Source organism: Lutjanus erythropterus, chromosome 11 (genome assembly GCF_056507025.1).
Source record: "Lutjanus erythropterus isolate fLutEry1 chromosome 11, fLutEry1.hap2, whole genome shotgun sequence".
NCBI lineage: Eukaryota > Metazoa > Chordata > Actinopteri > Lutjaniformes > Lutjanidae > Lutjanus > Lutjanus erythropterus.
This window is the reverse complement of record NC_139327.1, coordinates 14,246,305-14,261,189: the sequence shown is the minus strand read 5'-3', so window position 1 is coordinate 14,261,189 and position 14,885 is coordinate 14,246,305. Positions and strand designations below refer to the sequence as shown.

Here is a 14,885-nt window from a genome sequence, read left to right as displayed (position 1 = left end):
CCTTGCCTAAGTCATTTTTAACCACATTTTATATAAAAAGCCAAGATGTACTGCTATGTGTGAGACTGAACAAGACCTGATTTCAAATTTTAGACATCAGTTGTTCTAATCCTCACATAAAAAAAAAAACAAACAAAAAACTTAATAGCTTGGTTTATTGTTTATGTTGTTTAATGTCTACAATTTGATGTCCACAGTCTATGTGTAGGAGAGAAGTTACTGTAGAGACAGCTGTCTAATCCCTTTACATTACCGCCATCTACTGGAGGATTTTGTAATTGCAGTGCATCCTGGACAAATGTCAGTAGAGCTATTACTCCTATATATCAAAGCTACACACAGGGTAGGGATGGTTACTTTAAAAATGTACTCCAGTATGTGTTAAAAACTGTAGGCAGTAATGTAATCCAAGTATCACAATATTAAAGTAATATAACTTGAATACTTTCCATTACTTCTGAATTACCTCACTATAAAAACATGGTGAAATTGTTTTGCCTAATATAGTTTTTATGGATACAACTAACAAATATTTTCATCATCAATTAATCAATCGATTATTTTCTCGTTTAATTGATTAGTTGTTTGGTCAAGGATAAGGATTGAGGATAAAGACAAAAAATGGTGAAATTCTCACCCAGTGAAGGACTTTTTCTTAGGCCATGATAATCCAGCTAGCATTTTTTTCTAAAAACGTTCGAGAATGTTATCCAGAATCTTCTTGTAATGTTCTCTTGAAGTTCCCAGAATATTTCAGGATAACGTTCTCTAAAAACATTCTTCAGATGTTTTGTGATGACCTTCTTAAAATGTTAAGTGACCACATTGCTAGAACATTGTGGCCTAACATTCTTGAAAACATTTTCAGCGGTAAGTTTTCTTGAAGGTCCCTGTTTCCGATGTTCTGGGAAAACGTTCTCTAAAAAACATGAAAACATAATGACAACATTCCAATTCCATCTTATCAAAGGCCTTAATAACATTCTGAAAACATTCTCCAAATGCTGTTTTGAGAATGTTTCATAGTAGAACATTCTATAATCTGTTACCTCAACAACATCCCAAAAACATCCTCAGAAAGTTGCACCTAAAACATTCTTTTTTGTGTGTGTGTGAACATTTACCTGATAGGAACATTATCTGAAACATCCTTAAATTGTTCTTTGAACATTAGATGAAAATGTTTTCTTTAAAACTTTATCAGAACTTGTCAGGAATGTTCGCCAATGTTGTGGAAACATTCTGCTAGCTGGGAATGAATTGGCATTTATTTGGTAGTATATCGGTCTTTACATCAAGATTGTAATCCTATTAATAATCTCCCATTTTTTGCCCACATAGAAGTTGAAAGAAATATGAACAAGCTAACAAAGTTGATCAACTTCCTGCCTCACAAAATAGAAACACAAAAAGGTAATTGATCAAAGTCACAATAACAGTTTCATGTTTTAATAACCACAGCAGACATGGCAGCACCAACTGGAAAATGAGAACTTTATTACAACACACAGACACTGTATTTCCAGTCACTTTCAAAGCATGTCACTTATACAGTTAGTCCTGAAAACTGGCTCCAGTGGGTGCGAAGCCAGTTTACCCGAGTATTACAAATGTCAAAAACCACATGCCCATGAACACCCATTACCTCTGGACACTTCACAACATACAGAGTAGATCTGAGCATGCCAGACTCCTGAAAAACCCAATGACTTTGCATAATAATAATGTACTGTACAAACTTCTATTGCATATTGACGTACTGTACAAAAACCAACAAGACTGCTCTGTAGTAGAACTGAAAAACGACCACGTTTAGGAGCAGGTTTAGTGTGCTGCAGTGTGAGTGGTAGAACGACACTGATGTAGAACTGAAGGTGCATGATAACGGTTGAGGCCACAGCCAACATATCCTTTATATCCTCATCTGATCCAGTCTTAAATATGAAAACATGTAAAAAGCACCTCTGACTTATTTGTGCTAAGGCAAACATGACACTTTTATGTAAAGAGAAGGCAAACAAATCAGCTAGAACATTAACTGAGCTGCCATATAAACACAAGTTAGAACTCACATTTTAATGTACTATATACCATGAGTCGGGCACTTTCTGTATTCAGAATACCATAAGGTGTTTTATGTGCACAGGTTATGGATGCAAGCCACACACGAGGGTGCACTGTAACAGCTGATAAAAGTCATAATTTCAAAGCAGCTGCCTAGATTTTCGAGTTTTGAATCAGATCAAAACTTTTGTTGAGATAATTTACTTTCCTTCTTTAGATAAACTTGAGTTTTTTAGTTTTAGAACCCTCACAAGAAACTGCATTTGATAAATTATTCATATTAAGCTGTGAGTTTGGTGTAAAACTCAAAAATCTACCAAGGTAGGCTGTCTTGAAATTTTGACTTTTCTTAACTTTTTCATTTTTACAGTGTTTAATATATGAGAACAAAGAGGAAGACCTATTGAAATGGTGTCAGCAGACATTACACAAACAAAAGTCAAGGGCAAAGCAGAAACCACCTTCTGCCGAAGTACAGGTATTGATCTTGGCTTTCACATCAACATACAGTACTATTACCCAACAGCCTGTACTTCTGATTGTACCATTTAAACAAATGCACTTGTAAATAGGCCCAAAGTTTTAAAAAAAAGTAACATTTTACAGTTATTTAATTGGACAGATCACACATGGAGATGCTCCGAATGGATCAATGTGACTCTCCAGCAAAGAAAAAAAATGGTCCGGCAAAGTACCAACAAAGGGTCAGTTCACTAAAACACATATCGACAGTATCTGGACAGACACCATTAGGGTTTCTTTTCTGATTTGGGTGAACTGACCCTTTACCACCTTCTCACAAAGTATGCTTAAGGTACACAAATTAGCTCAGTAGCAATTATGATCATGACAGTACATAATTAGCCATTATTAGCCACCAGTAAAAACACATAACAAATACAGATTTAAAATTAATAGTACCCTCTTAATTACCACTGACCAATGCTTGACAAATTACTTCCATTATTTTGCAACCAATTGATCCATCCTAAATCTCGCCCCTTTTTGCTCTTTGCTCCAACACCAGTCGAACAAGCTTAATAACCAGTGGAGCCTTGATCAACTCTCTTTACTGTTTCCTGTCTTTAGATCAGCTTTGTGCAAGGCTCTGTTGGCTAATGTTGACAAGGAAACCACATTTTGAAGATGGTTAAAATGGTGGAGCTGTAGAAGCGACGTGTATATAATCACATCTTAAGTTAGCTAATGTTAGCAAAACGCTAGCTAACTCGCAAACTAATCTACACCAGTTGTAAGCTAGCTGGTTAGTTAATATTTTGCTTTGCAGCAAAATGTTAGCCTTCAAATGTTGGTTTTATTTACATAACAGGTAAAGCAAAACACAATCGAACATCTAGCCTACAGGAAACAGGAAAGAAGAAAAGATGACCAAAGTTCCAAAAGGGGCAGGACTTAGGAAGGGTCAACTGTAATACATTTCATGTAAGAGGAAAGATCCCAAACAACTGGTCTGAGGTATTAACCCAAATCAAAGAAAGACTGGCATGTTATAGCATCCAACAAGTCAAAACAATTGAAAACAGTTAATTCATTTTATCGATAAATATTTAAACTGGAAGATTGCATGTGTCACAATTCTGCTGAACTGACGTCCTCTCAGGTTGTAGTGATCTATCGTCTTCAAAATACGTCCTTTTTGGATATACTATACATACTTAAAAGTATGAAAATAGATTGTGTAGATTGAACTGATTTAAATTTTAAAATCACACTAAAATTTAAGGAGGGGGCAGGAAAAAGAGCAAGAAGAAAAAAAAAATTAAAACAGCAACACATTTACAATCTCAAATTTCTCATATTTACAAAAACAAAGACTTTGTATAAAAAGTATACATCTAGGAATAGGCCTGTGGCACACCTGATACATGAGCAAACGGTGCAGATTATCCTTCTTGTCTCAGGGCATAAAACACTGTTTCTATGAGCTTCAGCACACACACAAGGCAGAGTTGTGGTGCTGCGGGAGGATGCCGTGTTCCTCAGAGGAGCTTCTTTCTCCCTTTTGATGGGTTTGTTCACTTTGTACATTGCTATGGGGCGTCTCCTCCGGGAAACTTTTGTTGGAGGACCGGCCAAGCCGACGGTGAGGACCTCTGAGTTCGGGAGGGGCGTGAGGAGACCGGCGAGACCTTTTTAATGGAGGAGCAGAAGCAGCGCAGTCCATTTGGGTTGTTGAGTCTTGCTTTTCGAAAACATTCACAGGACCGTCTGAGGGGGGCAGCGCGGCCCTCACAGAGTCAACGTCAGGTAGGAGCTGCGCCGTGGCACAGAAAGTCGCTTCGTACAGCCCAAATGCCTGCTCCAGGGTCGTGGAACTTTCTTTGAATGGGGAGGGAGCGTTCACTGCATCGCTCCGCTGAAATAAAACAAATCCAACGTTTAATTTAAAAGATAATAATTTGCCATCAACTGATTTATTCAGTCAAACTACTAAAAATAATACACATGTATTATATGCACACTTTTTTGAGTTTAAATCAAGTCAAACTATGTCTGTTTTTTTGTCAAAAATAAAAGAAAAAAAACAACTTGTCGTTCATCAATCTAAACTTGACAATGAGACACACAGATGAGTGATAATGATACAAGTGATAATGTGAACTGTAGAGAATGTAGGCAGTAAATACAGATATATGAGTTTCAATTGAAAAAAATGTAAACATGAATACAGTACAAAGACAAGATATATAATGTTCAATCTGATAAACTTAATTGTTTTTTTCTAAATATACACTCATTCTGAATTTGATGCCTATGACACATTCCAAAAAAGCTGGGACAGGGACATGTTTACCACTTGGCATTTGGAAACTGAGAACACTTATTGTTGAAGTTTCTAAAGTGAAATTCTTTATCATTCTTGGTTGATATATGACTTTAATGGCTCAACAGTCCAGGGTCTCCGGTGTGCTATTATCCTGCTATGGTGTGCTTCATAATGCGCCACACATTTTCAGTGGGAGACAGGTCTGGACTGCAGACAGCCCAGTTTAGTACCTGAACTATTTCACTATGAAACCACACTGTTGTAACATGCAGAATGTGTCTTGACACTGTCTTTCTGAAACAAGCAGGGACGTCTCTGAAAAAGATGGATGGCTGCATGTGTCGCTCCAAAACCAGTATGTACCTTTCAGCATTAATGGTGCTGTCACAGATGTGACATTTACCCACAATGCAATGGAAACTAACACTCTCTTAACATCACAGATGCTGGCTTCTGAACTTTGTGCTGGTAATAATCTGAATGGTCCTTTTTCTCTTTAGCCCGGAGATCACAACGTCAAAAAGAGACTTCAGTGGCATTACTGTATGTTGTTGAAATATGGCTTTCTCTTTACATAGTGGAGTCTTAAAGAGATAGTTCACCCAAGAATGAATATTCAGTCATTATCTACTCACCCTCACGCCGACTGAAGGTCAGGTTTAGTTTTATAGTCTGCAAAACACTGCTGGAATTTCACAGGAAAACAGCACTGCAGAATCCCCCAAACAATGGAAGTCAATGGTAACCAGTTTTCAAATGTAAAAAAACAAGAGAATAAACTAACATAAACATAAAATGCCTCCATACTGCTCGTCTGGTGTAATCTAAGTCTCCTAAAGTCCCAACATGCCAAGTTGCCTAGCCTGAATCTTCACTGTAGATTCTCAGCTTGGGCTTTAGGAAACTTGAATTATAACAGACAAGCTGTATGGAGGCATTATATGTTTTACTTCCAGTTGTTTTTTATGTTTGAAAACTGGTAACCATTCACTTCCATTGTTTGGGACATTCTGCAACACAGTTTTCCTGCAGTGTCTGTATTGTTGTCAGTGTTTCCTTTCTGCAGTGTTTTGCAGACTACCAAAATAAACCTGACCCTCGAACGGCATGAGGGGGAGTGGATAATGACTAAATTTTCATTTCTGGGTGAACTATCCCTTCAAGCTGCATTTGCAGATGCAGCAGTAAACTGTGTTTACTAAAAAAGGTTTTCCAAAATGTTCATAAGGTATGTAGGATCTTTATGTAAATGTGGGTTTTTAATGCAGTGCTGCCTGAGGGATCAAAGTTTTTTATTTTAAGTCTCGCCTCTTACATGCAGAGATTTCTCCAGATTCTCTGAATCTTTTAATGATCCATGATCGAATGAATTAATTATGGATTGCAGAAGATGAAATCCTTAAATTCCTTGAAATTGTGTGTTGAGACATACAAACTTTTGAACTATTTGGCCATGCAGTAACAAAGTATTACCACTTGCCCCATCTGTGCTTGTGGACAACCGTGCCTGTCAAATGTCCCTTTCATAACCAAACATGATTCTGTCACCTGTTTGCCCATGGCATGTTCCCTACAGGTGGTTTTTTTGAGCATTTCCTAACTTTCCCTGTCTTGTGTTTCCAATGTCCAAACTTTATTTGGAAAGTGTTTTTGGCACCAAATTCAGAATGAATGTATATTTACAAAAACAATAAAATGTATAAGTTTGAACATTAAATATCTTGCCTTTGTACTGTTTTCAATTGCATAGAGTTCAAAAAGTATTTGCAAATTGCATTCTGATTTAATGCACATTTTACACATCTTCCAGACTATTTTGGTATTGGGGTTTGTACGAAAGACCAAACTTCTCCTTCCCAAACAAAAAAAAAAAAATCACTCTCTTCTTAATAGAGTTATGGGAAATACATATGTAGTCTTCAGATAATGTCTTTTATCAAAATGAGTTGTGGGGACAGAATTCAGAATTCTGCACCGAAGACTAATGCACAAACGTCAGCAGAAAACCGGTGACTTAATTTCATAGCGTGATGTCAGCTGTTAGCTGACGCACACTGGAATAATACGGCTCTCTGTTGGGCCTGAATATGTTTTTTTTTTGTTAAGCCAGCAATTTGACTGACTCCCTCTACTGGCTGAAGTGGGAAGAAGTTTTATAGAAGGATGTTCTTCATCTATCTTCAACTAAAAAAGTCACTCAAAGAATTTTGAACTGATTGTCTCAATTTCATGAATGACTTAAATACTGAGGCAACACATTTAAAGAAATAAACAATCTACAGTTCTCTTATAACAGTGCAGTACTGCATGTATATACATATATATATATACATATATATACATATACACACACTAACCAACTGTCAGGTAAGTTTGTCATTTTTATAACTATCTATATAGCTGAATTTTTGCCAGCAGGTTCAACAAGACGAGCCTGGCTGTTCAGCTAATAGATAAATTAAATCACTGGCCAGTCATGTTGCTGACACTTTGATACATTTTTATAACTGAGCAGTCACCTCACTACCACTCCAGGCATGTCCATCCCTCATGTTCTTCTCCATATATCTCATCTTCTTCATAAAACATGTCATCCTCATGCTCCGCCTGTTGGCCCCGGAAACAAAGAGTGATTCGTTGAAACCAATTAGTCCACTGACAGAAACTGCTGGTGTGACCTTAAGTCAACAGCCATGTCGACTACAAATCTTCATTGCTTTAACTGGTGAAAGTATTAAACAAAATGACAATAAAAATGGGCTGGGATATATAAAGGACAATACAGTGAATAGCAAACAACAAACAAACACACAAAAATATTCAGTATATTTTTCCATCATCAGAGTGGTCCTGAGGTATTTTCCCCATCTGTGGCCCACTCTGCGTTTGGAAAATATTTTGCTGTATGGTTTATATGGTTCATCCCAATGAAACACTACATAAGGATTATGCAACAAAGCTATGGCACTAACCTTTGGGACCTCACATGTGTTATAAGTAGTTCCTGGGTATGGAACATGGTCAATTCCTGTAGCCATGTCAACAACAATCTCATCTCGGTGCATAGGGATAGGCGGGCCTCCGCGCTCCTGCAGGGCCAAGACAATAACTGTTGTGTTGTCCGCACGGAGCATGCGTTCTTTCCAAAACAGCAGGGCCGTACATCCCAGACGGCGGGCGCAAGACATTCCCTTTGGTCCCTTGGAGCAAAAAGAAGTGACAGTCAGAGAAAGAAAATGAAAAATCTTATTGATATTACAATCCTGTAAATTCTATAGCTTCCAGACTTCAACAAGTGTAGACATGAAGGCAACAAAGTGACTGTAGCTCACTAAAAACATCAAATTTCAGTGCGACAACACATTATTTTAGCACCCAAAGTCTACCAGAGAGGAACACTCAAACAGACTATTTCCAGTAAATCTCAGCGTCCCTTCTCATTATCTTGCTTTCCTATTAAAAATGAGCCCACTGAGTGGCCAGAGGTGAAATACTTTAATATGAACAACTATTTGATCGCATCACCAGGTAAGATTGTCATGTAACCTAACAAAGATTAGCAACTCTAATCTTGGCATAATGTTACTAAGTGTCAGGATCGCACAGTTTCCCCATTCATCCTGCTGGCACCTCATGTCTGCATGTGAGTTCTTGAACTTATTAGTAGTGCCTCCCAGCATATAGCAGCTTTTAGACATTTCTCTGTTGTTTGCTAGCAGACGGAAAGTGACAAGAGGCATCGTCACACAATACAAGTCAGTACAGAGCCATGGGTTGTTTTTCCCCACCAGTGTGGGCAGAGCTGAACCATGTTCTGCCTTTATGTTCTGATAAATACTGATGACTGCTTTTATCCTTTTCCAACTGTTTTTAAGAACAGAAACCAAAAAGTTAAATTACCGTTACATCCATGTCAGTCCAAATTAATGGATAGAATTTATTTCTGTCTGCAAATAGAAATAAGATCATTACACATAAATCTAAAAAATCATGTAGATAAATGCAAAGCCTCTTACAGACAATGGCAGATACTTTAATAATTTAGTGAAAAACATTCCAACAAAGTAATTTAACATAACGTAGTTGGGTCTTCTATGCTATAAAAAGTGTGATTAGATCTGTTCTTATTAATTTTCAACTTGCTGAGCTTGAACTTGAGTTTCTAAGAAATGGATTGTAAATTGGAATAAGGAGTTCAGGTTTGTGACTTATCATTTATTTATATTTTGCTTTATTTTCACAGACATTTAGGGCTAATTTAGAAGTTCAAATAAAAACTTTTTTTTACAGTTTGCTTGTGCTGCTGGCCTTTTCTGGGAGTGGGAAGAGTGGGGGAGTTACAAATCATAACCTGACATGTATGATTCCAGGGAATCACTTGAGAAACATCACTTCTCTTCAGATATCTGGGTGTTATTTTGTCATAATTCATCTATGAATTCCTGAGTTATAGCAAAAAACCTTGACCTTTGCGATAAAAATCCCATTCCAAATCACACGCTTATGTATTAGTTGCACAATTACGTACCACCATTTTGTCGTGGCTATAACACATGTTCACAGCATTCTTGGGTGGCATCATATTCCATAGTCCATCACTGCCAAGGATGATGTAGCGGTGGCGTTTGGGGTCAAGCGTCATCACGGTGGTATCAGGCTCTGGAGAAACAACAAACTCCCCACTATAGAAGTCGTAGCTCCACAGATCACCTTGCAGCAGATAAGAAAATAGGGATGAACAGTTAGAACAAAAATGATTCATTAGCAATATACAGTATAATTTTTATTCTTTCTTATCTTTACCGAGGGATCGGGCCACAGCCAGGAAGGGGATCTGGTCAATGACTGTACTCCTCCTCACAGGGCCATTATGAGTCAGTCTGGGCCTCTTCCACACAACACGGTTCACCCCAGATTTCTTCATTACACTGAGGACAAGAATAACACAACAAGTTTTTAAGCTTGACAGGAAATACAGCAATGATGAAAGGAACAACAAAATGTCTTCCCTCCATGTGATGTTATTTGGCCCCCGGCTGACCTTTATGACACATTTCAATCTTGAAACATGTCTCCAAAGAAGAAGTCTTCTACAAGGTCGTGTTCACTGACTCACCTGCCACCCAGTCGTTCAATCCGCTCTTTTTCTTTAGGAAGTTCTGGTTTATGGTCTTGTGTTACTTCGAGTGCCTGAAGCGTGATGTCAGAGTCATTTTCTTTCACTCCAACCACTACTGCTGAATCGCCTACATGGGCAACATACATGTGAACTCCACGGATAACAATCACACTGGCCGTGGTGCCTGATGTGCTGGGCAGGCCAGTGATCGTCTTTGGCCACTCCGCTGTAAGGGAAAAAGATGAATAAAATATTCAGTGTTAATGTTACTCACTGATGATCAAATGTAATCAAATATCAACGTACAAATATCTTTAACTGGGCATACGCTGTATGATTGGAGGCTGTTTCTGACCTGATTTTTTTTTTTGTTCGTTTGAAGATTTGGACCAAATTTCACCTTCACCAGGTGTTGTTTACCGTGCATTGTACAGAGCACCATTGTAGAGATGCTCCATTACCATTTTTTCCCCTCACAATATCGATTCTGATACCCGAACTTTGCATATCAGCTGATAAAGAATATTGATTCAAGGCTCTGTGCTACTTATCATGTGATATGATTACTATAATTGTTGTATGGCCTCACTCAGGTTAAAACTTTTGAAAAACTGAACACGTGAACACACATGAATGCATACAGATAATGAATGTCGTAGAACATGACTTTGCCATTTTGGAGAACTGGTTCCATTTTGGGACTGGTTCTGAAGTTACAATTTTTAAGGAATAATTAAGAAATTGCTCCTCTCTGCCTATCGATCCCTACACTAAGGTTACTACATAAAATAGCAAACTCAGAATCTCTGCAATGCATCATGGGTAGATTATGCAAATGAGGTCCAGCCAGAATCCTACAGAAGCCCACAATGGTTTAAGGACGTCATGAACACTAAACAAGCTTCAAAGATGGAGAAAACTGTGACTGGATGTGAACATAAACAGTCCAACAACAACAAATGACACAGACTTTTTCACCACAAAAATAAAATTCAGTTTCAGCCTCATATTACCTTACACATAATACCAATACTAATACTAATACTACTACTGCTGCTGCTGCTACTACTACTACTACTACTACTACTACTACTAACAATGATAATAATAATAACAATAGATAATAATAATAATTATAATTAAGAAAAAAGAGCTCTGGTATCGGTGTAGTATCATCAGATGTCCAAATTCTGATATAAATTCAAATAGTTTAAGAAATTAAAAGAAAAAGCATAAAATCTGCATTTGAAAGGTTTTTGCATTTTTAAAATAGTTTCCAAGTAAAGTAAAATAAGCATGTGACCTGTTTTGACCCGACCCACCAAAGAATCGGAATAAAGAATCGTTAAGAACCAGAATCGATAAGCAGAACCAGAATCATTAAAATCCAAACAATACCAATCGATAGTACACAAAACTTGTGTATTCGCTCATACCAGGATGTTAGGCAGTACTGGAGGCGTTTCTGACATGTCAGAAGTTTTGGTTGGCCGTTGTCAGCTTTTCGCACAGTTAAAGCAGAGCTTTCAGTTGCCTTCCCAAGGTCAGTGACATTTTTGCCACTGTGCCTGTGCAAAGTGCCAAACAGATCATTTGAAAGTGCAAAATAAACAAGCCACACTGCCCACCTGCAAGTCCAGTTTATTTTTTAGACGTTTCGGCACACAGGATGGCACAGATGATCAAGACAGCACGTCTCTGCCTTGTTGGCATTATTGCTTGCAATCAAACTTCTATCTGCCTCAGAGCTTCAAGACAAAACTTGACTGACAATTCCCAATAGCTAGAACAGTCTGCAGGGGCTGACACACTATTTTATTGTCTATTTTACAGGCACAGTTTGAGCACTCAGGTTGTAGCTTGACAATCAGACTGTACAGTGTGAGCACAACGTGAGCTTTGACTTTACATGGCAGAAAATGTACTCGTACAGTAGGAGTTGGATTAAAACAACACTTCTAAAATCATACAGTGTATGTCCTGCTTTACTGGACTTAAGTCTGATTTCACTTAAACAAGAATGTAAGTGTAAGGGGATTGTGAATATAAGTAGTTAAGAAGCCTTTCCATCTGACATAAACATGTTAATACTGTTTACCCGTGTCAGGAAGCCTCTCTTCATCTTTAAAACTGCCTACAAGATATGCAAGTAGATGTGCAAACAAACATGTAAACTTAAGTTCAGCCTGCAAGCGAGTCAGAAGCAAATATGAACTTTTGAACTTGCTTCACTTCAGCAGTCACACATCTTATGACCTTAAGAGCTACCATGGAGAACTGTATCCTCGGTGTCTGTATCTGCACTCTACTGAATTATACTGAAGCCTCTCACAGTATTAACAGGAAGTTAACAGAAGTAAAACAGCTGTTACATTTCTGAACATACATGGAAACAAGCCAAATGACTCTGTAGTTTTCACATAGCAGTACTGATGAAGATAGATCCCACTAGCTAGTGATCAGATGGCTGTTTCATCAAGCATGATGACCACATAAAACAGGCTTACTCCAGTCAATCTGGTTTATTTTCTGAGAAATTCTGTTTCATAAAGCAGGATTGACTAGTGTCATCACAGCCACATATTCCCCGAGTAACCCCGTACTGTTTAGGTAAGTTTTTTTTTTTTAATCTCTATCTAGCATAAAACCAATAATCTGTTGATCTTTTCAAATAAACTTGACAGTCTAACAATTGCATAGCCATCAGTTAAAACTGAATTGAACCATGACCTGAAAATCTAAAGTCAAATTGAATCATGTATTTGGAGAATCATGTCACCCCTAGCGCTGAATATATATTATATTTACTTATTATGTAGGAAATAATGCAGTTGCATGCATTGCTTCTGACATACTCTACCCTGCTCTCCCTTAAATACCTGTCATCATCTCAAATCTGCAGTATAAGCCAATATATTTTTATATTTCATCAATTATTAAAAAGAAATCTATCTAAAACAACATCTTACTGGCTAAGATAACCATGTTAATTAAACTGTAAAGTGTATGGAATTATACACGTCCTGTTTTTGTTTTGATTGTTTTTAGATCTGCAACTAACAATTATCTTCTTCATCGACTAATCTGTTGATTATTTACTTGATTAACTGATTAATAATTGATTAGTGGCTTGGTCTGTGAAATGTCAGAAACTTGTGAAAATGTTGATCAAGTTTTCAAAAGCCCGAGCTGATTCTCAAGTGTCTTCTTATGTCCAAACTTCAGAGATACTCAGTTTACTGTCATAAGAGGAGAATATTCACATTTGAGAAGCAGAAATCAGAGAATTTGGACATTTTTTATTAAAAAATAACTCAAAATGATTAGCAATTAATTTAATAATCAATTATTCGTGAGAGAACGATTTTCATATCAGCATGTTGGCATCAGCCATTGAAAACCCCATATGAGTCTACCATTAAATTAAATACATTCTTCAGTAACACCAATGTTAGAACTGAATGGCCACAATCATACTATTGCTACAGTGTAGGCTGGTCAAGCTCACCATTAATTATAACAGACTATCCTCTGTTATAACCCCCATTGTGACTGACAGGATTAAGGTCACAGAGGAATACTTCAATTTACTAATGTTTTCTGGCGGTACTTTACTCTTTTAACCTTTAATTCACTTATATTTACTGCTTTAATGAAAACTTTGACTAGAGAGGTACGATGTAGGCGTTGTGTCGACTCTGAAAGCTGTGTTGTGGTCAGATGACGGCTCACTGTGTTCGTTTGTTATGGGCTGGGCCAGTCGGCAGGGGACGGAGCATCAACACGCCAGCTGAGGATGCTGCTCCCTCATGTGACACAGTCTGCTGTCTTGATGAGACTGTGACAGCATGAATTATGAGCAATAACACAGGAAGCGCAATAAAAAAAACAAGGGGAAAAAAAAAAACAACAAGTACGCTTAACTCGGGTGACTTACGCAGCTCTTTCCACATCGCATGGTGGCAGGCGATGAAGCCTTTCCGTAGGGCAGCGCACACTTCACTGTGATCCTTCGACCAGAAGCCCCGCTGCCTCTTCAGCAAATCCCACAGATTCTCCCTGGCGAAGTGTGCAGCTTCTCGACCCCCGTGGCCATCAAACACAGCGAAAAACGCCACAGACCTCCGAGTGTCGACTACATGCTCTGCGACTTTCTCGTCCGATACCGGTGCGCTGTTGTTGCCGCTGTCCTCATTAGATAGACTCTCTACCCACATCGCAGAAACCGGCCCAGACTCGGCAGCAACGTTATGCTCGTGTGTCTCATTTTCAGTCTGTTTGGTGGGCTCGTTCTCGGCTTTTCCCGGCTGCCCTCCATGTCTCTGCGACTTTGGATAATCTTCGACTGGCGACGTCGTCGGCTCGTACTCGATTCTTATCTCGACAACATCCTCCATGTATTTCCTCCCTCCTTGCTCGGAAAATGCGCTCATACGAAACACTAAAGCCTCGTCCATGATTGTGAACGCCCGATGGGAATTATCTAAACAATTCAAGGGCACATGTAGTTGCTAACTGTAGCCTGCAAGCTAAATTTTTGAACCGATTTTGCCGCGATTGTATGGCCGAAGGCTTCCTTCCTTTTTGTTTATCTTCTCCGAGACGTCCCGCTGTACGTAATGGCGTCATGTTTTTTCCGCCTATCAACTTAGTAACGACGCATGGGCCGTGCCTACAAGGGAACCCTTGATGCATGAAAGTCTCGCGAGACTTGTGTGGGTTGTTTCGTCATTGTGTACGTTGTAAACTGTTTTTCTTTTATAGTGTGACAACAATGTGTTTAAGAAGTTTAGTCATAAAAGACACTCGGTAAGTGTTAGGGTAAGATCATAATTTGAGTTAAAATGACCACTCTCGCGAGATTTGTTGCGTGTCTGGGGTTCCCTTCTAGACACAACCCCGACACATGGCACT

The 14,885-nt window shown here is 38.4% G+C and overlaps 1 protein-coding gene across 2 annotated transcripts; it reads right to left on the bottom strand.

Moving 5' to 3' along the window:
* Positions 1 to 2,970: 2,970 nt before the first annotated feature.
* LOC146318753 (protein phosphatase 1D-like) lies at positions 2,971 to 14,645 on the bottom strand. 2 transcript variants are annotated; one of them, XM_084730880.1, is made up of 7 exons: positions 13,909 to 14,640; positions 9,969 to 10,197; positions 9,656 to 9,780; positions 9,381 to 9,562; positions 7,825 to 8,052; positions 7,372 to 7,459; positions 4,303 to 4,441 (listed from the first exon to the last, which is right to left on the bottom strand). In XM_084730880.1, the coding sequence occupies exons 1-6, from the start codon at positions 14,426 to 14,428 to the stop codon at positions 7,376 to 7,378; spliced, it is 1,368 nt and encodes a 455-aa protein (XP_084587006.1). In that variant the 5' UTR covers positions 14,429 to 14,640; the 3' UTR covers positions 4,303 to 4,441; positions 7,372 to 7,375. The 2 variants fall into 2 exon arrangements, with proteins under 2 accessions (XP_084587007.1, XP_084587006.1); XM_084730881.1 differs by lacking the exon at positions 7,372 to 7,459 and having other exon boundaries at positions 2,971 to 4,441; positions 13,909 to 14,645.
* Between the last annotated feature and the right edge of the window lie 240 nt (positions 14,646 to 14,885).

What these genes read in the sequence shown, in the direction of transcription:
- LOC146318753 (XM_084730881.1), bottom strand. Translation starts at nt 14,428, where the DNA reads ATGGACGAGGCTTTAGTGTTTCGTATGAGCGCATTTTCCGAGCAAGGA. An exon ending in ATTGAACGACTGGGTGGCAG is followed by an intron (nt 9,781 to 9,968) that starts GTGAGTCAGTGA and finishes TCTTGTCCTCAG; the next exon opens with TGTAATGAAGAAATCTGGGG. An exon ending in GGCTGTGGCCCGATCCCTCG is followed by an intron (nt 9,563 to 9,655) that starts GTAAAGATAAGA and finishes ATCTGCTGCAAG; the next exon opens with GTGATCTGTGGAGCTACGAC.